This window comes from Oncorhynchus mykiss, chromosome 12 (genome assembly GCF_057628025.1).
Source record: "Oncorhynchus mykiss isolate SJ-2025 chromosome 12, ASM5762802v1, whole genome shotgun sequence".
In the NCBI taxonomy this organism is placed as follows: domain Eukaryota; kingdom Metazoa; phylum Chordata; class Actinopteri; order Salmoniformes; family Salmonidae; genus Oncorhynchus; species Oncorhynchus mykiss.
Window position 1 is genome coordinate 49,928,559 of NC_143033.1, and position 18,547 is coordinate 49,947,105.

The 18,547-nt window shown below is 44.6% G+C and overlaps 1 protein-coding gene across 1 annotated transcript; it reads right to left on the minus strand.

The window, feature by feature from the left end:
• Positions 1-9,256: 9,256 nt before the first annotated feature.
• Positions 9,257-16,756, minus strand: LOC149979203 (uncharacterized). Its single transcript, XM_090191486.1, has 4 exons — positions 16,462-16,756; positions 12,713-12,782; positions 11,107-11,357; positions 9,257-10,772 (listed from the first exon to the last, which is right to left on the minus strand). Exons 1-4 carry the CDS (start codon positions 16,500-16,502, stop codon positions 10,661-10,663), a joined length of 474 nt encoding a protein of 157 aa, XP_090047612.1. The 5' UTR covers positions 16,503-16,756; the 3' UTR covers positions 9,257-10,660.
• Between the last annotated feature and the right edge of the window lie 1,791 nt (positions 16,757-18,547).

Genomic DNA, 18,547 nt, shown 5'->3' on the forward strand with positions numbered 1-18,547 from the left:
CGACGCCATCTCCTCCCAAAGAGTCACTATCGGGAGGCACAAGAAACTGCTTTGTGGCCTCATGGAGGGGGTCCAAACGTTGGCTGGATGCCATGACCGGGCATTGGACAGTTTGCTGGAGCAATTCTGTGGGTTGTGGGAACGCTTCAATGGAGAGTCGAACATCTGTTGGACATTTCCTGCAGTGTGCCCTCATTTTCGAGCTTCAGCCCTCCTCCTTCCCCTCGGATCACTTCAAGATAGCCTATCTCATCACGCTCATGTCCAGGAGGGCTCTCACCTGGGCTACTGCTGTATGGGAACAGCAGCTGGTCATATGCGGTAGTCTGGAGGGGTTCGTGAGAGAGGTGAAGAAGGTTTTTATGCCCCGTTCTCCGGGAGAGAAGCTGCCCAGAAGCTAATCCAGTTTTGGCAGGACTCTTGCAGTGTGGCCGACTATGCAGTGGATTTCCGCACGTTGGCAGCGGAGAGCACGGATCTCGCTTCCCTCATCACTTTGACCATCCGAATCGATGGGAGACTATGGGAACAACGGAGGGAGAGGAAATTCGAATTCGCTCGCACGTCCGAGTCATCCCGGAAGTCCCCGACGATCTGGTTGCCAAGAGAACCCGAGGCTTCCCAACCTTCCCAGAGAGTCGCCGAAGACGTCTGAGTCACCGCTTCCTGAGCCTATGCAACTAGGTAGAGCAGGGTTATCGCCAGCGGAACAGCAGGGTGGCAGGTAGCGTAGTGGTTAGGGCGTTGGGCCAGTATCAAAAGGTTAATATGTTGAATCCCTGGGCTGACAAGGTGAAAATCTGTCATTCCCTGAACAAGGAGGTTAACCCACTGTTCCCAAGCTGTCATTGTAAATAACAATTTGTTCTTAACTAACTTGTTAGGTTAAGTTTAAAAAAAATACAGGATCAACACAAAGAGTTATCTGTATTGTGGCCTCTTGTCCTTTAAAGAGATCAGGCTCACTAGTAGGAGCGAGTACTCTGGTGGGCCATATGGAGAACTTTCCTGCTTCCCATGCTCGTACCCCTGTTCATGCCATTCTGCTGTGGGGAAACCTAAATCTCTTCGGGTCCTCATTGACTCTGGGGCCGATGGGAGTTTTTTGGACGCTACCCTGGCTTCCGAGCTGAACATCCCCACTCAGCCTCTCTCCACTCCCATGGATGTTAGAGCACTGGATGGGCGCACTATAAGCCGGGTCACTCATATAACCACTCCCATCAACCTACGGGTGTCAGGGAATCACAGCGAGACTATTCAAGTGTCCTCAGATTCGCGTGGCATTGGGATTCTCCTGGTTCCAGCGACACAATCCCCTCAACAACTGGTCTACTGGTGCCATCATGGGCTGGAGTCCATTCTGCCACGCCTAGCGTCTGAAGTCAGCGCAACCTGCCCCAGGACGTCTTCCTGGGGCCCCGGACCACTCCGCCATTCCCAGGGAGTACCAGGACCTCGTGGATTGCGTAATTTACCTTCTCCCTAGCACCACTCTGCCCAGGGACGACTGTACTCGATATCGGAACCGGAGACCAAGGAAATGGACAAGTACATTGGGGACTCCCTAGCTGCAGGATTTATACATCCTTTGTCCTCTCCCGCTGGAGCAGGGTTCTACTTTGTGGAGAAGAAGAACAAGACCCTGCACCCATGCATCGACAACCGGGGACTAAATTACATAATGGTGAAGTTCCTCGACCTTCAAGCTGCTTCAGGGGTCCACCGTGTTTTCCAAGCTGGATCTACGGAACGCCTACCACCTGATGCGTATACAGGAGGGGGATGAGTGGAAGACTGCCTTCAACATGGCCAGCGGCCACTACGCCTGTGTCCCAGGCACTGGTAAATTATATTCTCCACAACATGTTGACCCGTGCCGTCATCAATCATCAATCTACGTTGATGACATCTTTGTCTTCTCCCACTCCCCACAAGAACATGTGCTCCACATCCGACAGGTTCTTCAACGCTTCCTGTAAACCAGCAGAAGGCAGAGAAGTCAAGTTCCATTGATCCATCATCCCTTTTCTGGGGTACATCATCTCCGCTGGGAGTGTCCAGATGGAACCCGGGAAGGTGTGAGCGGTGGTGGATTGGCCCCAGCCTTCGTCCAGGGTGCAGCTGCATTGTTTCCTGGGGTTCTCCAACTTCTATCACCTCTTCATCCGGGGTTACAGCATCCTGGCTTCCCACCTGTCAGCACCCACCTCTCCCAAGGTTCCATTCACGTGGTCCCCTGCTGTGGAACACCGCCTCACCACTGCTCCCATCTTGGTTCATCCTGACCCTTCCCATCAGTTCATGGTGGAGGCCGATGCATCGGATGTAGGAGTGGGGCGGTCCTGTGCCAGCGTTCTGCCCTGGACCTGAAGCTACATTCCTGTGCCTTCTTCTCCCATTGCCTCAAAGCCACAGAGATTGTATGGACCGACCACAAAAATCTGGAGTATCTCTGCACCGCCAAATGCCTCAACTCCAGGCAAGCTAGATGGGCCCTGCTGTTCACATAGTTCAACTTCTCCCTCTGATATTGGCAGGGATCCAAGAATGTTAAGCTGGATGCACTGTCTCGCCATTATAGCCCCACCGCTGTTGCCCTGGAGCCCGACACCATCCTTCCCACCTCGTGCCTGGCCACGGCACTCAGCTGGTGTATAGGGAAACAGGTCCGGGAGGCACAGTGGTCCCAGCTGAACCCCAGGGGGGGGTCCTGATAACCGGATGTTCATGCCTGACGTGGCGCACTCCTCTAGACTGGCCTGTCCCTTACCGTCCCTGGTCCCGCATCTCCTTGGACTTTGTCATGTGCCTTCCCCCATCTGATGGCATCACCGTCATCCTGACTGTGGTGGATCGGTTTTCCAAGGCCGCCCATTTCATTACTCTCCCCAAATTACCCTCTGCCAAGGAGACGGCCCAGCTCATGGTGCAGCACGTCTTCCGGATCCATGGACTGCCGGTCAACATGGTCTCTGAGCGGGGTTCTCAGCTCTCGTCTCAGTTCTGGAAGGCGTTCTGCACCCTCATTGGGTCGTCAGCCAGCCTGTCCTCCGGATTCCACCCCCAGTCCAACGGCCAGTTGGAGAGAGCCAACCAGAATCTGGAGACTACTCTTCGCAGCCTAGTCTCCGCCAATCCAACCACGTGGAGTCAAAAACTGGTATGGGTTGAGTACACCCGCAACACCCTACTTGCTCTGCCACAGGTCTCTCGTCCTTCGAGTGTTCCTTGGGATATCAGCCTCCGTTCTTCCCCGAACAAGAGGAGGAAGTCAGCAATCCCTCTGCCCAGATGTTCATCCGCCGCTGTCACTGTACCTGGAAGAGAGCCCGGGCCACTATCGATGTTCCCAAACAGATTTCACTTGGTTTCCCAAATTAAGTCCTGGGAAGCTGCTGGAAAAGGGTTGGCGAGCCCATGACATACAGTTTGGGCGAAATACCACCTGTTGTGTGGAGAGAGGCTGCATGCTCCTCAAACAGTGGTTGATGCATGGAATGAAATAACCGAACTAGCCTACTACCCAAAATGAGTGAAAAACTAACTGGCCTCCAATTACTATTGGAGTGCATACTAATGACTTGTGTTTTTCCCTACCCTGTTCCTAACCATTTTGATAACGGGCCATTCTAAAACAAATTGTACATATTAGTAAAGACAAGATTAAATTGAGAATAGTATGATATGATCAGTAGAAGAGATATTTTGATTTATTTAGAATTTCTTTTGACTTCTAAGGCATTCTAAGGTTTGTCGTCCAAAAAGTTGACTCAAGTTTGCCAAAAAGCACCTGGAAGTACCTGGATGATCACCAATACTTCTGGAAGAATGTTCTATGGACAGATGAGTCCCATTATGCCTGGCGAAAACCAAACACTGCTTTCCACAGTAAAAACCTCATACCAACAGTCAAGCATGGTGGTGGTAGTGTGATGATTTTGGGATGCTTTGTTGCTTCAGTACCTGGACAACTTGCCTTAATAGAAGGCACCATGAATTCGTCTTTGTATCAGGGAGTTCTACATGGAGAATGTCAGGCCGTCCGTCTGTGAGCTGGAGCTGAAGCTGAAGCGCAGCTGGTTCATGCAGCAAGACAATGATCCAAAACACACAATCAATTCTACATGAAAATGGCTTAAAAGCAACAAAGGTAACGTTTCGGAATAGCCTTGTAAAAGTCCAGAACTAATCCCAATTGAGGTGTTGTGGCAGGACTTGAAACGAGCAGTTCATGCTTGAAAACCCACTAATGTTGCTGAGCTAAAGCAGTTCTGTATGGAAGAGTGGGCCAAAATTCCTCCACAGTGAAGTTAGAGACTGATCAACAACTACAGGAAGCGTTTTGTTGCAGTCATTGCAGCTAAAGCTGGCACAACCAGTTATTGAGTGTAAGGGGGCAATTACTTTTTCACACAGGGACATTGGGTGTTGCATAACTTTGTTTATGAAATAAATGAAATAAGTATATAATTGTTGTGTTATTTGTTCACTCAGGTGCCCATTATCTAATATTAGATTTTGGTTGATAACATTCAGTATTGAAAAATATGCAGCAGTAGAGAAATGAGAAAGGGGGAAATACTTTTTCACGGCACTGTAGATGTTCCAAAGGCGCGCCTCAGCAGCTTGTATGCAGCTTGTATGCAGCTTGTATGCAGCTTGTATGCTGCTTGTATGCTGCTTGTATGCTGCTTGTATGCGGCTTGTATGCAGCTTGTATGCAGCTTGTATGCAGCTTGTATGCAGCTTGTATGCTGCTTGTATGCTGCTTGTATGCTGCTTGTATGCTGCTTGTATGCTGCTTGTATGCTGCTTGTATGCAGCTTGTATGCTGCTTGTATGCTGCTTGTATGCAGCTTGTATGCTGCTTGTATGCCGCTTGTATGCTGCTTGTATGCAGCGTGTATGCCGCTTGTATGCCACTTGTATGCAGCTTGTATGCTGCTTGTATGCTGCTTGTATGCAGCTTGTATGCTGCTTGTATGCCGCTTGTATGCCGCTTGTATGCAGCTTGTATGCTGCTTGTATGCAGCTTGTAAGCTGCTTGTATGCAGCTTGTATGCTGCTTGTATGCTGCTTGTATGCTGCTTGTATGCAGCCTGTATGCAGCTTGTATGATGCTTGTATGCAGCTTGTATGCAGCTTGTATGCAGCTTGTATGATGCTTGTATGCAGCTTGTATGCAGCTTGTATGCAGCTTCTATGCATGGAGGCCAGGAGGTACTAAACATTTTATCTTAATTAACGGTTAGTTACTGTGAGACCGGCAGGCTTTTGCATGACAATAACCAGCTGACGAAATGTAATTGACTGCGACAGCCCCATGTCATGTGATATCTGGATTTGTGTCAGTTGTACAGCATGTTCCAACAAATGAGGGGGTTTTGCCTGACAACTGACAGATTGGTCTGTAGTACAATGTAGTTGTTCCTTCAAGGTCCAAGTTTCAAGATTATTTGACACTTAGTTCTATCATGAATATGAAATGTCATGTTTGTTTTGACATGAAACCCGCTAATTAGGCTTAATATACAAGAGGAGAGTTGTGTTGCTACTCTTTGTACATGTCAATGACCACTCTAAGTAAACGTAAGAGTAAAGAGTTGCGTTGAATTGAGTAAAGATATCTTCTGTTGAATCTGACAATTAATCTTAATGGTTGTACAGTCGTCTCAAATAAAACTGTGAAGGACCTCGGCGTTACTCTGGACCCTAATCTCTCTTTTGAAGAACATATCAAGACAATTTCAAGGACAGCTTTTTTCCATCTACGTAACATTGCAAAAATCAGAAACTTTCTGTCCAAAAATGCTGCAGAAAAATTAATCCGTGCTTTTGTCACTTCTAGGTTAGACTACTGCAATGCTCTACTTTCCGGCTACCCGGATAAAGCACTAAATAAACTTCAGTTAGTGCTAAATACGGCTGCTAGAATCCTGACTAGAACCAAAAAAATGTATCATATTACTCCAGTGCTAGCCTCTCTACACTGGCTTCCTGTCAAAGCAAGGGCTGATTTCAAGGTTTTACTGCTAACCTACAAAGCATTACATGGGCTTGATCCTACCTATCTCTCTGATTTGGTCCTGCCGTACATACCTACACGTACGCTACGGTCACAAGACGCAGGCCTCCTAATTGCCCCTAGAATTTCTAAGCAAACAGCTGGAGGCAGGGCTTTCTCCTATAGAGCTAGATTTTTATGGAACGGTCTGCCTACCCATGTCAGAGACGCAAACTCGGTCTCAACCTTTAAGTCTCTACTGAAGACTCATCTCTTCAGTGGGTCATATGATTGAGTGTAGTCTGGCCCAGGAGTGGGAGGGTGAACGGAAAGGCTCTGGAGCAACGAACCGCCCATGCTGTCTCTGCCTGGCCGGTTCCCCTCTTTCCACTGGGATTCTCTGCCTCTAACCCTGTTACAGGGGCTGAGTCACTGGCTTACTGGGGCTCTCTCATGCCGTCCCTGGAGGGGGTGCGTCACCTGAGTGGGTTGATTCACTGATGTGGTCTTCCTGTCTGGGTTGCCCCCCCCCCCCTTGGGTTGTGCCGTGGGCGGAGGTCTTTGTGGGCTATACTCAGCCTTGTCTCAGGATGGTAAGTTGGTGGTTGAAGATATCCCTCTAGTGGTGTGGGGGCTGTGCTTTGGCAAAGTGGGTGGGGTTATATCCTTCCTGTTTGGCCCTGTCCGGGGGTGTCCTCGGATGGGGCCACAGTGTCTCCTGACCCCTCCTGTCTCAGCCTCCAGTATTTATGCTGCAGTAGTTTATGTGTCGGGGGGCTAGGGTCAGTTTGTTATATCTGGAGTACTTCTCCTGTCCTATTCGGTGTCCTGTGTGAATCTAAGTGTGCGTTCTCTAATTCTCTCCTTCTCTCTTTCTCTCTCTCGGAGGACCTGAGCCCTAGGACCATGCCCCAGGAATACCTGACATGATGACTCCTTGCTGTCCCCAGTCCACCTGACTGTGCTGCTGCTCCAGTTTCAACTGTTCTGCCTTATTATTATTCGACCATGCTGGTCATTTATGAACATTTGAACATCTTGACCATGTTCTGTTATAATCTCCACCCGGCGCAGCCAGAAGAGGACTGGCCACCCCACATAGCCTGGTTCCTCTCTAGGTTTCTTCCTAGGTTTTGGCCTTTCTAGGGAGTTTTTCCTAGCCACCGTGCTTCTACACCTGCATTGCTTGCTGTTTGGGGTTTTAGGCTGGGTTTCTGTACAGCACTTTGAGATATCAGCTGATGTACGAAGGGCTATATAAATACATTTGATTTGATTTGATTTGCTACTCTTGCCTTCTTAAAATGTCAGTAATGCAATTCTACTCCTTTTGTGCCTCTCAACAAAGTTGTTTTGTTTCAGATATAAACATCTGGGAGGTCTACACAATAATATCTAGGAGATGCTTGAACCTTTGTGGTGTAGCTTTCGTTGTTTAAACTGTAAGCCCACTGCCTACAACACCTGCCTTCTAAATAATTAACTCGGTTGCAACTTCAGTGGCATTTTAATACCACACACTCAAAGGCAGCTCTATCCCATTGAGGACAACATATTTCCAATGGTCTTTGTTCTAAAAGTCCTGATGCTCAAATAGTGATTGTGCAACTGTAGCTTGATTGCATTGGAGTTATTTGGCAAGGGTTGGGGTTGCAGGGTGGAGTAGAGAAGACCTGCAGTTATGCTGCCCCCGTGAAGTCTGATGGTGTAACTGCACCCTCGCAGCCTTTGTAACTTGATCTGCCGTCTCCTTGCCTTTTATGACTGACACATTTCACCCCTCACAAAAACCAATAGCCAGGGCCATGTTTCAGTACTGAAGGCATCAATCACCATAACAAGCTGGGGTTAACCAATGCAATGATCATGCAAAGTAGCCATGACAATTGGGAATTCTAACAGTATAATGTTGTTTACACCAATTAGTAAGTTGTAGACAAGCCCACTGCACTTTACTTCAATTTCGCTGAGAAAGCATTCGCAGGTAAACGGTGTGGATGTCGTTCAAGCATACATTTCCTTCAAAAGTCATGCGCTTGTCGACAATGCGTCTTTGACTGAATCCCGGACCTATGTCTTGGTTTAAGCCCTACTCTTTTCCTTATGATTTCTATCAACACATATATGCGACAACCTCCTGATAAACTGGAATTTGACACTTTGAGGATGCACAGCTGAGTAGAATGGGACACACACTTCCTCCTCCAACTGATGAGCTCTAACATCCTCATCAGTATAGAGCTCCAGGCTCTGGTAAACATCTGCCTGTGTGTGTTAATTGTGTACTTCCTCTAGACTAAGTAGACATTACAATACTGCGATAGAAATGTAGAGGTTGGCAGGTAAACATTCCCCTGTGATACTACTGGAATATATATTTGAGGGATCTAATATGTCGATAGTGTTACTGACACAGGCACCTCTTGTTGTTGTTGAGGTACATATCTTTGTTATTAGATTGTTTTTATACTTTTGTTTTTACATTTCCCATTCTATTGTTAATTTCTGATTTCCTATCTTATTGCGTATGAAATTCGCTGAAAAATTCATGGGAATAACGAGATGAAAAAGCATGTGTCCGGAATAAGATTCTCCTCAGATAGTCTTGAGCTAGTTTACTTTCACTGAGGTCAGTGGGATGCAGGGTTGGGGTCAGTTCCATTTCAATTCAGTCAATTCAGGAAGTAAACTCATATTCAGATTTTTTTTAAATTAAATCTCATGGAGAAGCAATTGGAATTAGAAGATCTGATTACTTCCTGAATTGACATGGAATTGACCCCAACCCTTGTGGGAGGTTTGGAAAAAACCTGAACCAGCTAACCAGCTCTATTAGGTCAAATGGCTTTGAGGTAACATGTCATAGTCATGCACACACTGAAGAAAGCTTTGACCAAAACATCAAAAAGCTTTTTTCCTGCCTGCTACTGGCTGCTGCATGTAGTAAATATATAAAATCAGGTAAGGAAGATATTGGATTCGACTTTGTGTGTGACTTTCTAACCCTGAACTCTCTACTACTCTACTACTCTTTTTTTTCTTCCAAGTAACATGTCTTTATTTCCTCAGTCATTCTCCATATGACAGCGACATGACATGAGAAACGCAGGAGAGGGTGTAATAAAGATCCAGATGTCATCCAAATACTCCACGATCTGGATGGGAGAAAGCCACACAGTTAGAAATGCTGTGTTTTCTTGAGTTCCGGAGCTCTTGTCTCACAAAGGGAAAGACTGTGCCAGACCAGTATTCAATTAGGTGTTCTTTATTCATACTGTGGATGGAATATTAAACATCAATGCAGAGTCATTTGCGATTGCTCACACTCATACCGTTTGATGGTGCCTGGCCTGCAAAATGTTCAAAAACCCTTAAAGGAATTTCCACCCAATGAGAAAGACATAGGAGCACATCTATGGTGCCACAGTTACAAGATAACATTTTGTGATTAATCAAAGAGGTCAATATTAATGAGCTACGTGACTTTATTCATTTGTTTTCCTTTCTGTGCCACGTCCTTATTTGACTGTCCGAAACAATGGCATGTGCTCACAAAAAAACATACTTATAGTAAGCTATCAAAAGAGTATAGTAGGTCAAAATATGACTACGTAAAATCAATCAATAATTGCTCCAAACAAGTGGTTTCTGCGATTTTACCTTTACAGTCCAGCGTTTTTGCGTCTCAATAAAATCCTAACACGTGTCTCCCATATTATCACCAGGGAGATGCAGGGGCAACTGTGACAAAATCTTTTTGCACAAACTGAAGTACAACCAATTTGACAAAAGTGTTACACAACTGTTGCGGAGACAGCACAATGGTCGTGCAGACAAACTCATTTGGACCACAAAAATAGCAATTGTATCACATCCATACCACAGCCATTGTGTAAAAATACTTTGTACCTCAACTTTAGTGTTCGTATGGAGCCTATTTGTTTTAGGTAGCGAATAACGCTGTGACCTGCTTGTTCCATGACGGCAATAGAGAACACCATTGCTACAGTAACAGTCATAACAACAGCTTTGCTGGGTAGACGCCAGAGTCGCAAGCTGCTGGTTTGTAAATCTATGTTGATAGTCTTTAACTGAACAATAGTATTTGCCGCGGGGAGAGGTGTGGGACAGATTGGAAAATATTCACCCTGAACAGCCCATTGCACTCTATATTAGTATCTCTCAGACCTAGGATGTGTCTCAAATGGCACCCTATTCCCTACATAGTGCATTCCTTTTGACAGGGACCCATAGGGCTCTGGTCAAAAGTTGTGCACTATATAGGGAATAGGATGCCATTCCAACCCCAGCCACTTGCTTGTTTCCATATTGTCACATAGCAACAGAGCTGTGTCTTGAATACAGTCTGAAAACTACGGGTATTTCTGTTGTATGTACACATTCTTTCTAGTTTCCCAAAAGGGAGAGGAACTACCGTTTCGATAATATATGGCATTTTAAATCTTTATTTTAACAGTAAACAATTATTAAACACATTAAATGATAAAAACACATTCCAGTCATCTTGAAACATGTCATTTTTGGTTACATATTAGAGAGGTAAAAATCCACAGGGTGTTTGTCCAGAGAGAGTTCTGATGATGATGATGTCAGAAAGAGTTCTGTAGATATGTCACTGTTTGTGCTCTGCTCCTATTGGCTCATCTCCTCAGGCTTGGGTGGGGCAGTCTCGTGGAGGGTCGAGTGGGGAGGAGTCAAACGGGCGACACTGAGGGATTGAGCTGCAATAGAACTCTTTCTTCTCCTGAGAGAGAGAGAGAGAGAGAGAGAGAGAGAGAGAGAGAGAGAGAGAGAGCGAGAGAGAGAGAGAGAGAGAGAGAGAGAGAGAGAGAGAGAGAGAGAGAGAGAGAGAGAGAGAGAGAGAGAGAGAGAGAGAGAGAGAGAGATGGTGAGGCACTTGCACTTGTGCTGATCTGAAAGAATTGGATAGGTTCTAGCAATAATTATGGTGGTAGCTCAACCTGCCGTTGTGCTTACACCTACAGTATCTGGTCCTCTCAGATTAACACATGTGCCTATGCCTTGCGGCTTTCCCTCATTGGGCCTTCATCACTCTTAGTTTTAGCTCTGGTTCTTACCCCTGCGGCACCACCATATCCTCTTGGTTGTCCCCACTGATGCAGCTCTCTGTCTGGGAGCTCTGCTTGTTGTAGGGGTCCTCCTCCTTCTCCTTGTCTGCTCCCTGGGAGCAGAGCAGCTCCCTGATCTCGCTTGCCTCGTCAGTCTGCACCACGATGGAGGGCAGCCGCCCCCTGCAGTGAATAGGATCCTCGGCAAAAGACTCAGATTCTGACTCTATGGCCATGGGAGTCAGGGGGCAAGGGAAGATCTGGGGCAGAGAGGGTGTGAGAGGGGTGGCAGGGAGAAGAGGCAGGGGGGAGAGATAGGATGAGGGAGAGAGAAGGCAGGAAGGGAGGGGAAAGAAAGAAAGAGAGCAGTATTTATACAGGTACTTTAAGTCAATTTAAAAAAATTCTTATTTACAGGGACAACCTGTCCAGAGGCAAAGATAGCAGCAATATAGAACAACACAAAAATGTCACCTGAACATATACATACAGTATACATAAAGCAGAACTGATGACCTTGGTACACTCTAAAAATTAGGGATTCATTAAGGGTTCTTCTAAGATCCTCAAAGTTCTTTGAAGAACCTTACGGTTTTTGGCACTGAAAATGACCCCAAAAAGGTCCTTTCAAGAACCCCACAGGAAGTGGGGTTCATCGAGGAACCTCCTTAGTTGGTGGGGGTTCTTGCAGAAACCTAACTGCCCAACTGAAACATTTGGTTTTGAAATTGAAAGGACAGCAGGTGAAGGCACAAAAACACAAAAATGTAAAGATCTCCTCAATTTAAGGTAAGGCTTGTCTAATATAATTTGGCTTGTATAATCTAAATTGATATTGTTTTAGGATGATACCATCTATCTTTTCATATTTATGCAAATGATTCCAAAACATAGACTGGACACAATTCAATGGATATCAATCAACAAAGAGGTAAAAATATGTACTGTAGGCTATAAGAAAATATTGAAGGCTAGCTGTATTGGGTGCAGATGACTGAACTGCTCACTTTTGTGTCTGTGTCTGCACACATACATACGAGGAGGCATGCAAAGGTATGTCAATTGGTATTGGTATGTTACGCAGACCGCATTCACCTCCTCCCTTACCTCTTCAATGGATATCCCAAAGGCCTCTCTCTACATTATGGACAAGGTATGTGTATAAAAACCATTATCAAAACATTTTTTTTTCATTCACATTCACATTCACCACAAAAACTGTCTTGTGTTTGGTTAATCATCTGTATAATTACATTTTTGGTGATTCATTCTTCCAAAAACAGTTCTTAGGATGAAAAAGGTTCTAGATAAAACCCTTTGCCTTACAAACAACCCTTGTCTTCTAAATAGGGCTCTTTAGGTGAAAACGGTTCTTGGTAGAACCCTATCCATCTGCAAAGAACCCTTTTGGAACCATTTTGTCTAAGAGTGCAGTAGTTCTGCTTCTGTGTGTGTGTGTGTGTGCGTTCGCGTGCGTGCGTGTGCGCATTCATGCTTGTGTATCAGAGTAAGAAAATATTGCATAGAAAGTGTTACTGGAGAGATGTCAATGTCATATATGTAATTTACTTCTATTGACAGGTTATTACATGCGTGTGCGAGTGTACATGAGTACCTGGTAGACTCTGCTCCCTCTCCTCTGTTTTGGATCTGCTGAATCCTCTGGGGCAGTCACCACATTCACACTGGTGAAACACGGTAGAGCAAGATACATCCATATAGTGCACAGATATCATTTAACATGCTTACAAGTATACTGTACATAGACACAGGAAAATACAGAAGGTGGAGTCCATTTCATTGTTCTTGTTGACAACGTGCCTTTGATTGAATCGCGGCCATGGTCATTCCTTGCATCCACATGGCTCTGTCTATGAATTTGAGTGTGGTTACATTTCTCCAGCTGTTTACCAAAACAAGTGGCAGTTGGATATTTTTTTGTTTTTCACATGGTAGACTGTAGCTTTGAGTAAGTCCCATTTTCTGATGTAACGGAAAATGGTTCGAAGCGCACCGCTCAGGTGACATCATGTCCCAAATAAACACAGGGGGGGGCCATACTTTCTGAGGTTAGCAGAGGTCTAAATGTGCAAGCTTTTGTAATGGGAACAGCTAACATGTAGCCTTTGATCGCGTGAATGTACATCAACAATTTGAATTGGCTCATGCTTAAACTTAACCTTGAATTTGAACTTTTCCTAATGTGCGCAAGTAGGCCTCTGACTGTTCAACCGGACAATTGGGGGGGGGGGGGGGGGGGGGGGCCTTTTCTATATGTACAGTACCTTCAGAAATTATTCATACCCCTTGACTTATTCTACATTTGGTTGTGTTACAGCATGAATTTGAAATGGATTAAATTACTGGCCTACACACAATACCCCATCATGTCAAAGTGGAATTATGTTTTTAGAAATGTTTGCAAGTGAACTAAAAAAGAAAAGCTGAAATGTCTTGAGTCAATAAGTGTTCAACCCCTTTGTCATGGCAAGCCTAAATAAGCTCATGAGTAAAAATGTGCTTAACAAGTCACATGCGTGTGCGAAGTTGCATGGACTCACTCTGTGTTCAATAATAATGTTGAACATGATTTTTGAATGACTACCTCATCTCTGTACCCCCACACATTCAATTATCTGTAAGGTCTCTCAGTCGAGCAGTGAATTTCAAACACAGATTCATGCACAAAGACCAAGGAGGTTTTACAATGCCTTGCATTGAAGGGCACCTATTGGTAGATGGGTAAAAAGTAGACATTGAATATCCCTTTGAGCATGATGAAGTTATTATTATACTTTGGATGGTGTTTCAATACACCCAGTCACTACAAAGATGCAGGCGTCCTTCCTAACTTAGTTGCCGGAGAGGAAGGACACCGCTCAGGGATTTCACCATGAGGCCAATGGTGACTTTAAAATGGTTACAGACTTTAATGGTTGTGATAGGAGAAAACTGAGGATAGATCAACAGCATTGCAGTTTCTCCATAATACTAACCTAAATGACAGAGTGAAGAGAAGGAAGACGTGGCAATTGTTTTTACTTTATGTCCCGTATACAAAGTGTTATATTTGGTGCAAATCCAATACAACACATCACTGAGTACCGCTCTTCATATTTTCAAGCATGGTGGTGGCTGCATCATGTTATGGATATGCTTGTCATCAGCAAGGACAAGGGAGTTTTTTAGGATGAAAAGAAACGGAATAGAGCTCAGCACAGGCAAAATCCTAGAGGAAAACCTGTTTCAGTTTCAATTTCAATTCACCTTTCAGCAGAACAATAACCTAAAACACAAGGCCAAATATACACTGCTGTTGCTTACCAAGATGACATTGAACGGCCTAGTTACAGTTTGACTTAAATCGGCATGAAAATCTATGGCAAGTCTAGCAATGAACCAACTTGACAGTGCTTGAAGAATTTTTGAAATAATAATGTGCAAATATCGTACAATCCAGGTGTGCAAAGCTCTTAGAGACTTACCCAGAAAGATTCATACATGTAGCTGTAATCGCTGCCAAAGGTGCTTCTACAAGGTATTTACTCAGGGGTGTAAAAATGTATGTAAATGAGGCATTTCTGTATTTCATTTTCAATAAATGTGCAAACATTTCTATAACGTTGCTTTCACTTTGGCGTTATGAGGCGTTATTGTGTGTAGATGGGTAGAACAATTTCAAATGAATCCATTTTGAATTCAGGCTGTAACACAACAAAATGTGGAATATGTCAAGGGGTAGGAATACTTTCTGAAGGCACTGTAGAGATAGTAATACAAACACAGTGGTGATATATCATTGTGATATTTATTATAATTATTGTAGGGGCTGCCAATTGACGTGTGTTTATGATTAGTCCCATAGGCCCTGTACACACTGTACAACTGATGTACAACACATTTGACACAACTGATGTGTTTGTGAAGCTACAGAATGGGTCAGCACAAAAATGTATACATAATTATTTTGTGCTGTCTCCGCAACCCTGTAGTCATTTTTTTGTACAGAAAGGCTCTCCATTGTAATACAACCGTTATGCCAAATTCGTTGTACATTATTAAATGTCTATGGGGCCACATAGCCTAAGGACTACAGACAAAAAGTCACTGGGACTGAAATTTGTGTCTGATAGCACAGTCTCTATTGAACAGACTACATGGATTAAATGAAATAATACACAGCACCTCGGTCTATTCTTATACAGACACTCCACTGCACTGATAAGCAACATGTTAATCATGGCAAGCCAGATTATAGCCAGAAGTCAGAGCGAACAGGTGAGAGTCAAGCCGAAGTGTTAACAGACACACTCCAATGGCAGCTCAGCTCAGCTCAGCTCAGCTCTGCTGTTGCCGGCGGCGATCTGGGATTGGTACATACATTTTTGGTGCTTTTAAATATAACATTGATTCTTGAAGCATTTAACTTAGAAATACTTTCTGATCTTAGTACGACATGTCTTTTACTCCATTGTTTGTAAAAAATATATTCTAAACAAATAATCGCTTCAAAACATGGATAAAACTATCATGTCGATGTCATGGACTGTCAGACCCGTTTGAGAGTGGTTACATTTCCCTCAACTATACAAAAATAACTGGTGGGGCGGCCGGTTTCACAGACTGTAGCTTTAATGAGAGGGAGGAAGTCTCTCCTCCTCTTCGTTAGCTAATCCTCCACAGTAAGACCTTAACGAGGTAACGGGCTTGCACACCCAGTACCTGCTCACCCCTCAGAGGGATAGAGGAAGCGAAGGGCGGGAGGGGAGGGAGGGAGGGAGGGGGGAGGGGACAGGCAAGGGAAGGGGGGTGAGGCAGAAATGGACAGAAAACAAGGGCACGAAGTCGAACAACACAGATGCTGTTTACATTGTCAGTGCTAATCTGAGGATGGGTTCAATGGGGGGTGGTTTCTTTTACAGCGACAGTCGACCGACCGCTATCCTGGACACCAGAAATAGGGACCCTAGGTTAGGGTCAATTTTATTTTTGATTGATTGAATTAACCTCATCAGGCCCGAGGACCCAAGCAAACATCTATTTGAATTGATCTGCACGTCCAGCCTTTTTAGCATCACCATGAAGTGTTTTACCATTTGCTTTTCAGAACAACCAGAGCTACAAGTAGAGTTCAAAACCATTTGACATAAACAGTTGCATTCATGAGCTTTATTGACAAAATTAATGTAAATAACAAGAAATAGGTCAGCCAAGCAAAAACCTGATATGAATTTATGAAAATACTGTACAGAAATTCCACTACCCAATCTTGACCTTATCCTAACCTTAACCATTAGTGGGGAAAATGCTAAGCTGTCCCAAAATCAGCGTCTAAGGGCAACTTCACCTTACTTCGGCTCTTACCTGTGGGGAGGGGGTAACCGGCTGGCAGGAGTGCAGCTCATTTCCAATGGAGAGTCCTGGCAATGGCTGTACTGAGACCAAATCAATCAGAACGTCACCCAAATACCGAACCCAAGTCTGATGCTCTTTTGCTCGTTTTATTTATGCCTTTTCTCCTGTTGGGTTCTTTTACTTATCCCTCTCTCATTGGACCTCGATCCCTCTCTCTTCTCTGTCTCTCATACACTGACACACGCACACAGTATGTGCATACACCCTCATGCACGCACACAATCCCAAGCCAGCTTTACCGACTGGCCGGCTTAACGTCACCTTCAATTAAAAAAGAGCCGGTTACATCATGGTGACTGTGTGGTTGCACGGGGTTGGACACATAGAGACCATGGGGCAAATGGCCACCGCAGACAGACAGTCCATGGTAGTATTTATTAGTGCACAACATAGCAAAATGTTTTTGCAACTGAAAAATAAAACGTGTTTCTTATTGGACAAGTTCAGGTAGTCCCTCCCCGTTTCAGCTTGTTTCCCTCTGTTTTGGGTACTAGTGAATACGACCCAGCTAATTAAACACTCTCTCCTTATATTTTACATCATACGATTGACACAGGGTCTCCCCAAGATAACTGTGTTTGAAATGGCACTCTATTCCCTTTATAGTGCACTAATATCCACTGAGTGTACAAAACAGCTCTTTCTATGACAGACTGTAGACTGACCAGGTGAATCCAGATGAAAGCTATGATCCCTTATTGATGTCACCTGTTATCAAATTCACTTCAATCAGTGTAGATGAAGAGGAGACAGGTTCAAGAAAGATTTTCGAGCCTTGAGGCAATTAAGACATGGATTGTGTATGTGTGTCATTTAGAGGGTGAATGGGCAAGACAAAATATTTTGGTGCCTTTGAACGGGGTATGACAGTAGGTGCCAGGTGCACCTGTTTGAGTGTGTCAAGAACTGCAGTGCTGCTGGGTTTTTCATGCTCAACAGTTTCCCGTGTGGATCAAGAATGGTCCACCACGCAAAGCACATACAACTTGACACAATTGTGGGACGCTTTTGAGAACTTGTAGTCCATGCCCCGACAAGTTTAGGCTGTTTTTAAGGGCAAAAGGGGGTGTTCCTAATGTTTTACATACTTAGTATGTATATACATTTCTTAATTTCTTTCTTTTTACTTTTTTTGATTATGTGCGTGTTGTTTTGTATTGCTAGGTATTATTACTGCACCGTTGAAGCTAGAAACACAAGCATTTCGCTGCACCTGAGATAACATCTGCAAATCTGTGTACGCAACCAATAAACTTTGATTTCATTTAGATTTAATTTCATTTAGAGTTTCTCAGCCCAATACAGTTCAATTCATAGGTCATTCTTACTTTTGGCCACATGGGGGCACTAGTACATGTGACTGAATTGTCAAACTTGTTGCATTGTACAGTCGTGGCCAAAAGTTTTGAGAATGACACAAATATTAATTTTCACAAAGTCTGCTGCCTCAGTTTGTATGATGGCAATTTGCATATACTCCAGAATGTTATGAAGAGTGATCAGATGAATTGCAATTAATTGCAAAGTCCCTCTTTGCCATGCAAATGAACTGAATCCCCCAAAAAACATTTCCACTGCATTTCAGCCCTGCCACAAAAGAACCAGCTGACATCATGTCAGTGATTATCTCGTTAACACAGGTGTGAGTGTTGACGAGGACAAGGCTGGAGTTCATGCTGATTGAGTTCGAACAGACTGGAAGCTTCAAAAGGAGGGTGGTGCTTGGAATCATTGTTCTTCCTCTGTCAAACATGGTTACCTGCAAGGAAACACGTGCCGTCATCATTGCTTTGCACAAAACGGGCTTCACAGGCAAGGATATTGCTGCCAGTAAGATTGCACCTAAATCAATCATTTATCAGATCATCAAGAACTTCAAGGAGAGCGGTTCAATTGTTGTGAAGAAGGCTTCAGGGCGCCCAAGAAAGTCCAGCGCCGGGACCGTCTCCTAAAGTTGATTCAGCTGCGGGATCGGGGCACCACCAGTACAGAGCTTGCTCAGGAATGGCAGCAGGCAGGTGTGAGTGCATCTGCA

Excerpts from the sequence above, each read along its gene's own strand:
- LOC149979203 (XM_090191486.1), bottom strand. The coding sequence starts at position 16,502 with ATGAGCTGCACTCCTGCCAGCCGGTTACCCCCTCCCCACAG. Across the intron at positions 12,783-16,461 it reads CGGTTACCCCCTCCCCACAG|TGTGAATGTGGTGACTGCCC; the intron begins GTAAGAGCCGAA and ends GTGTTTCACCAG. Across the intron at positions 11,358-12,712 it reads GAGGGAGCAGAGTCTACCAG|ATCTTCCCTTGCCCCCTGAC; the intron begins GTACTCATGTAC and ends TCTCTGCCCCAG.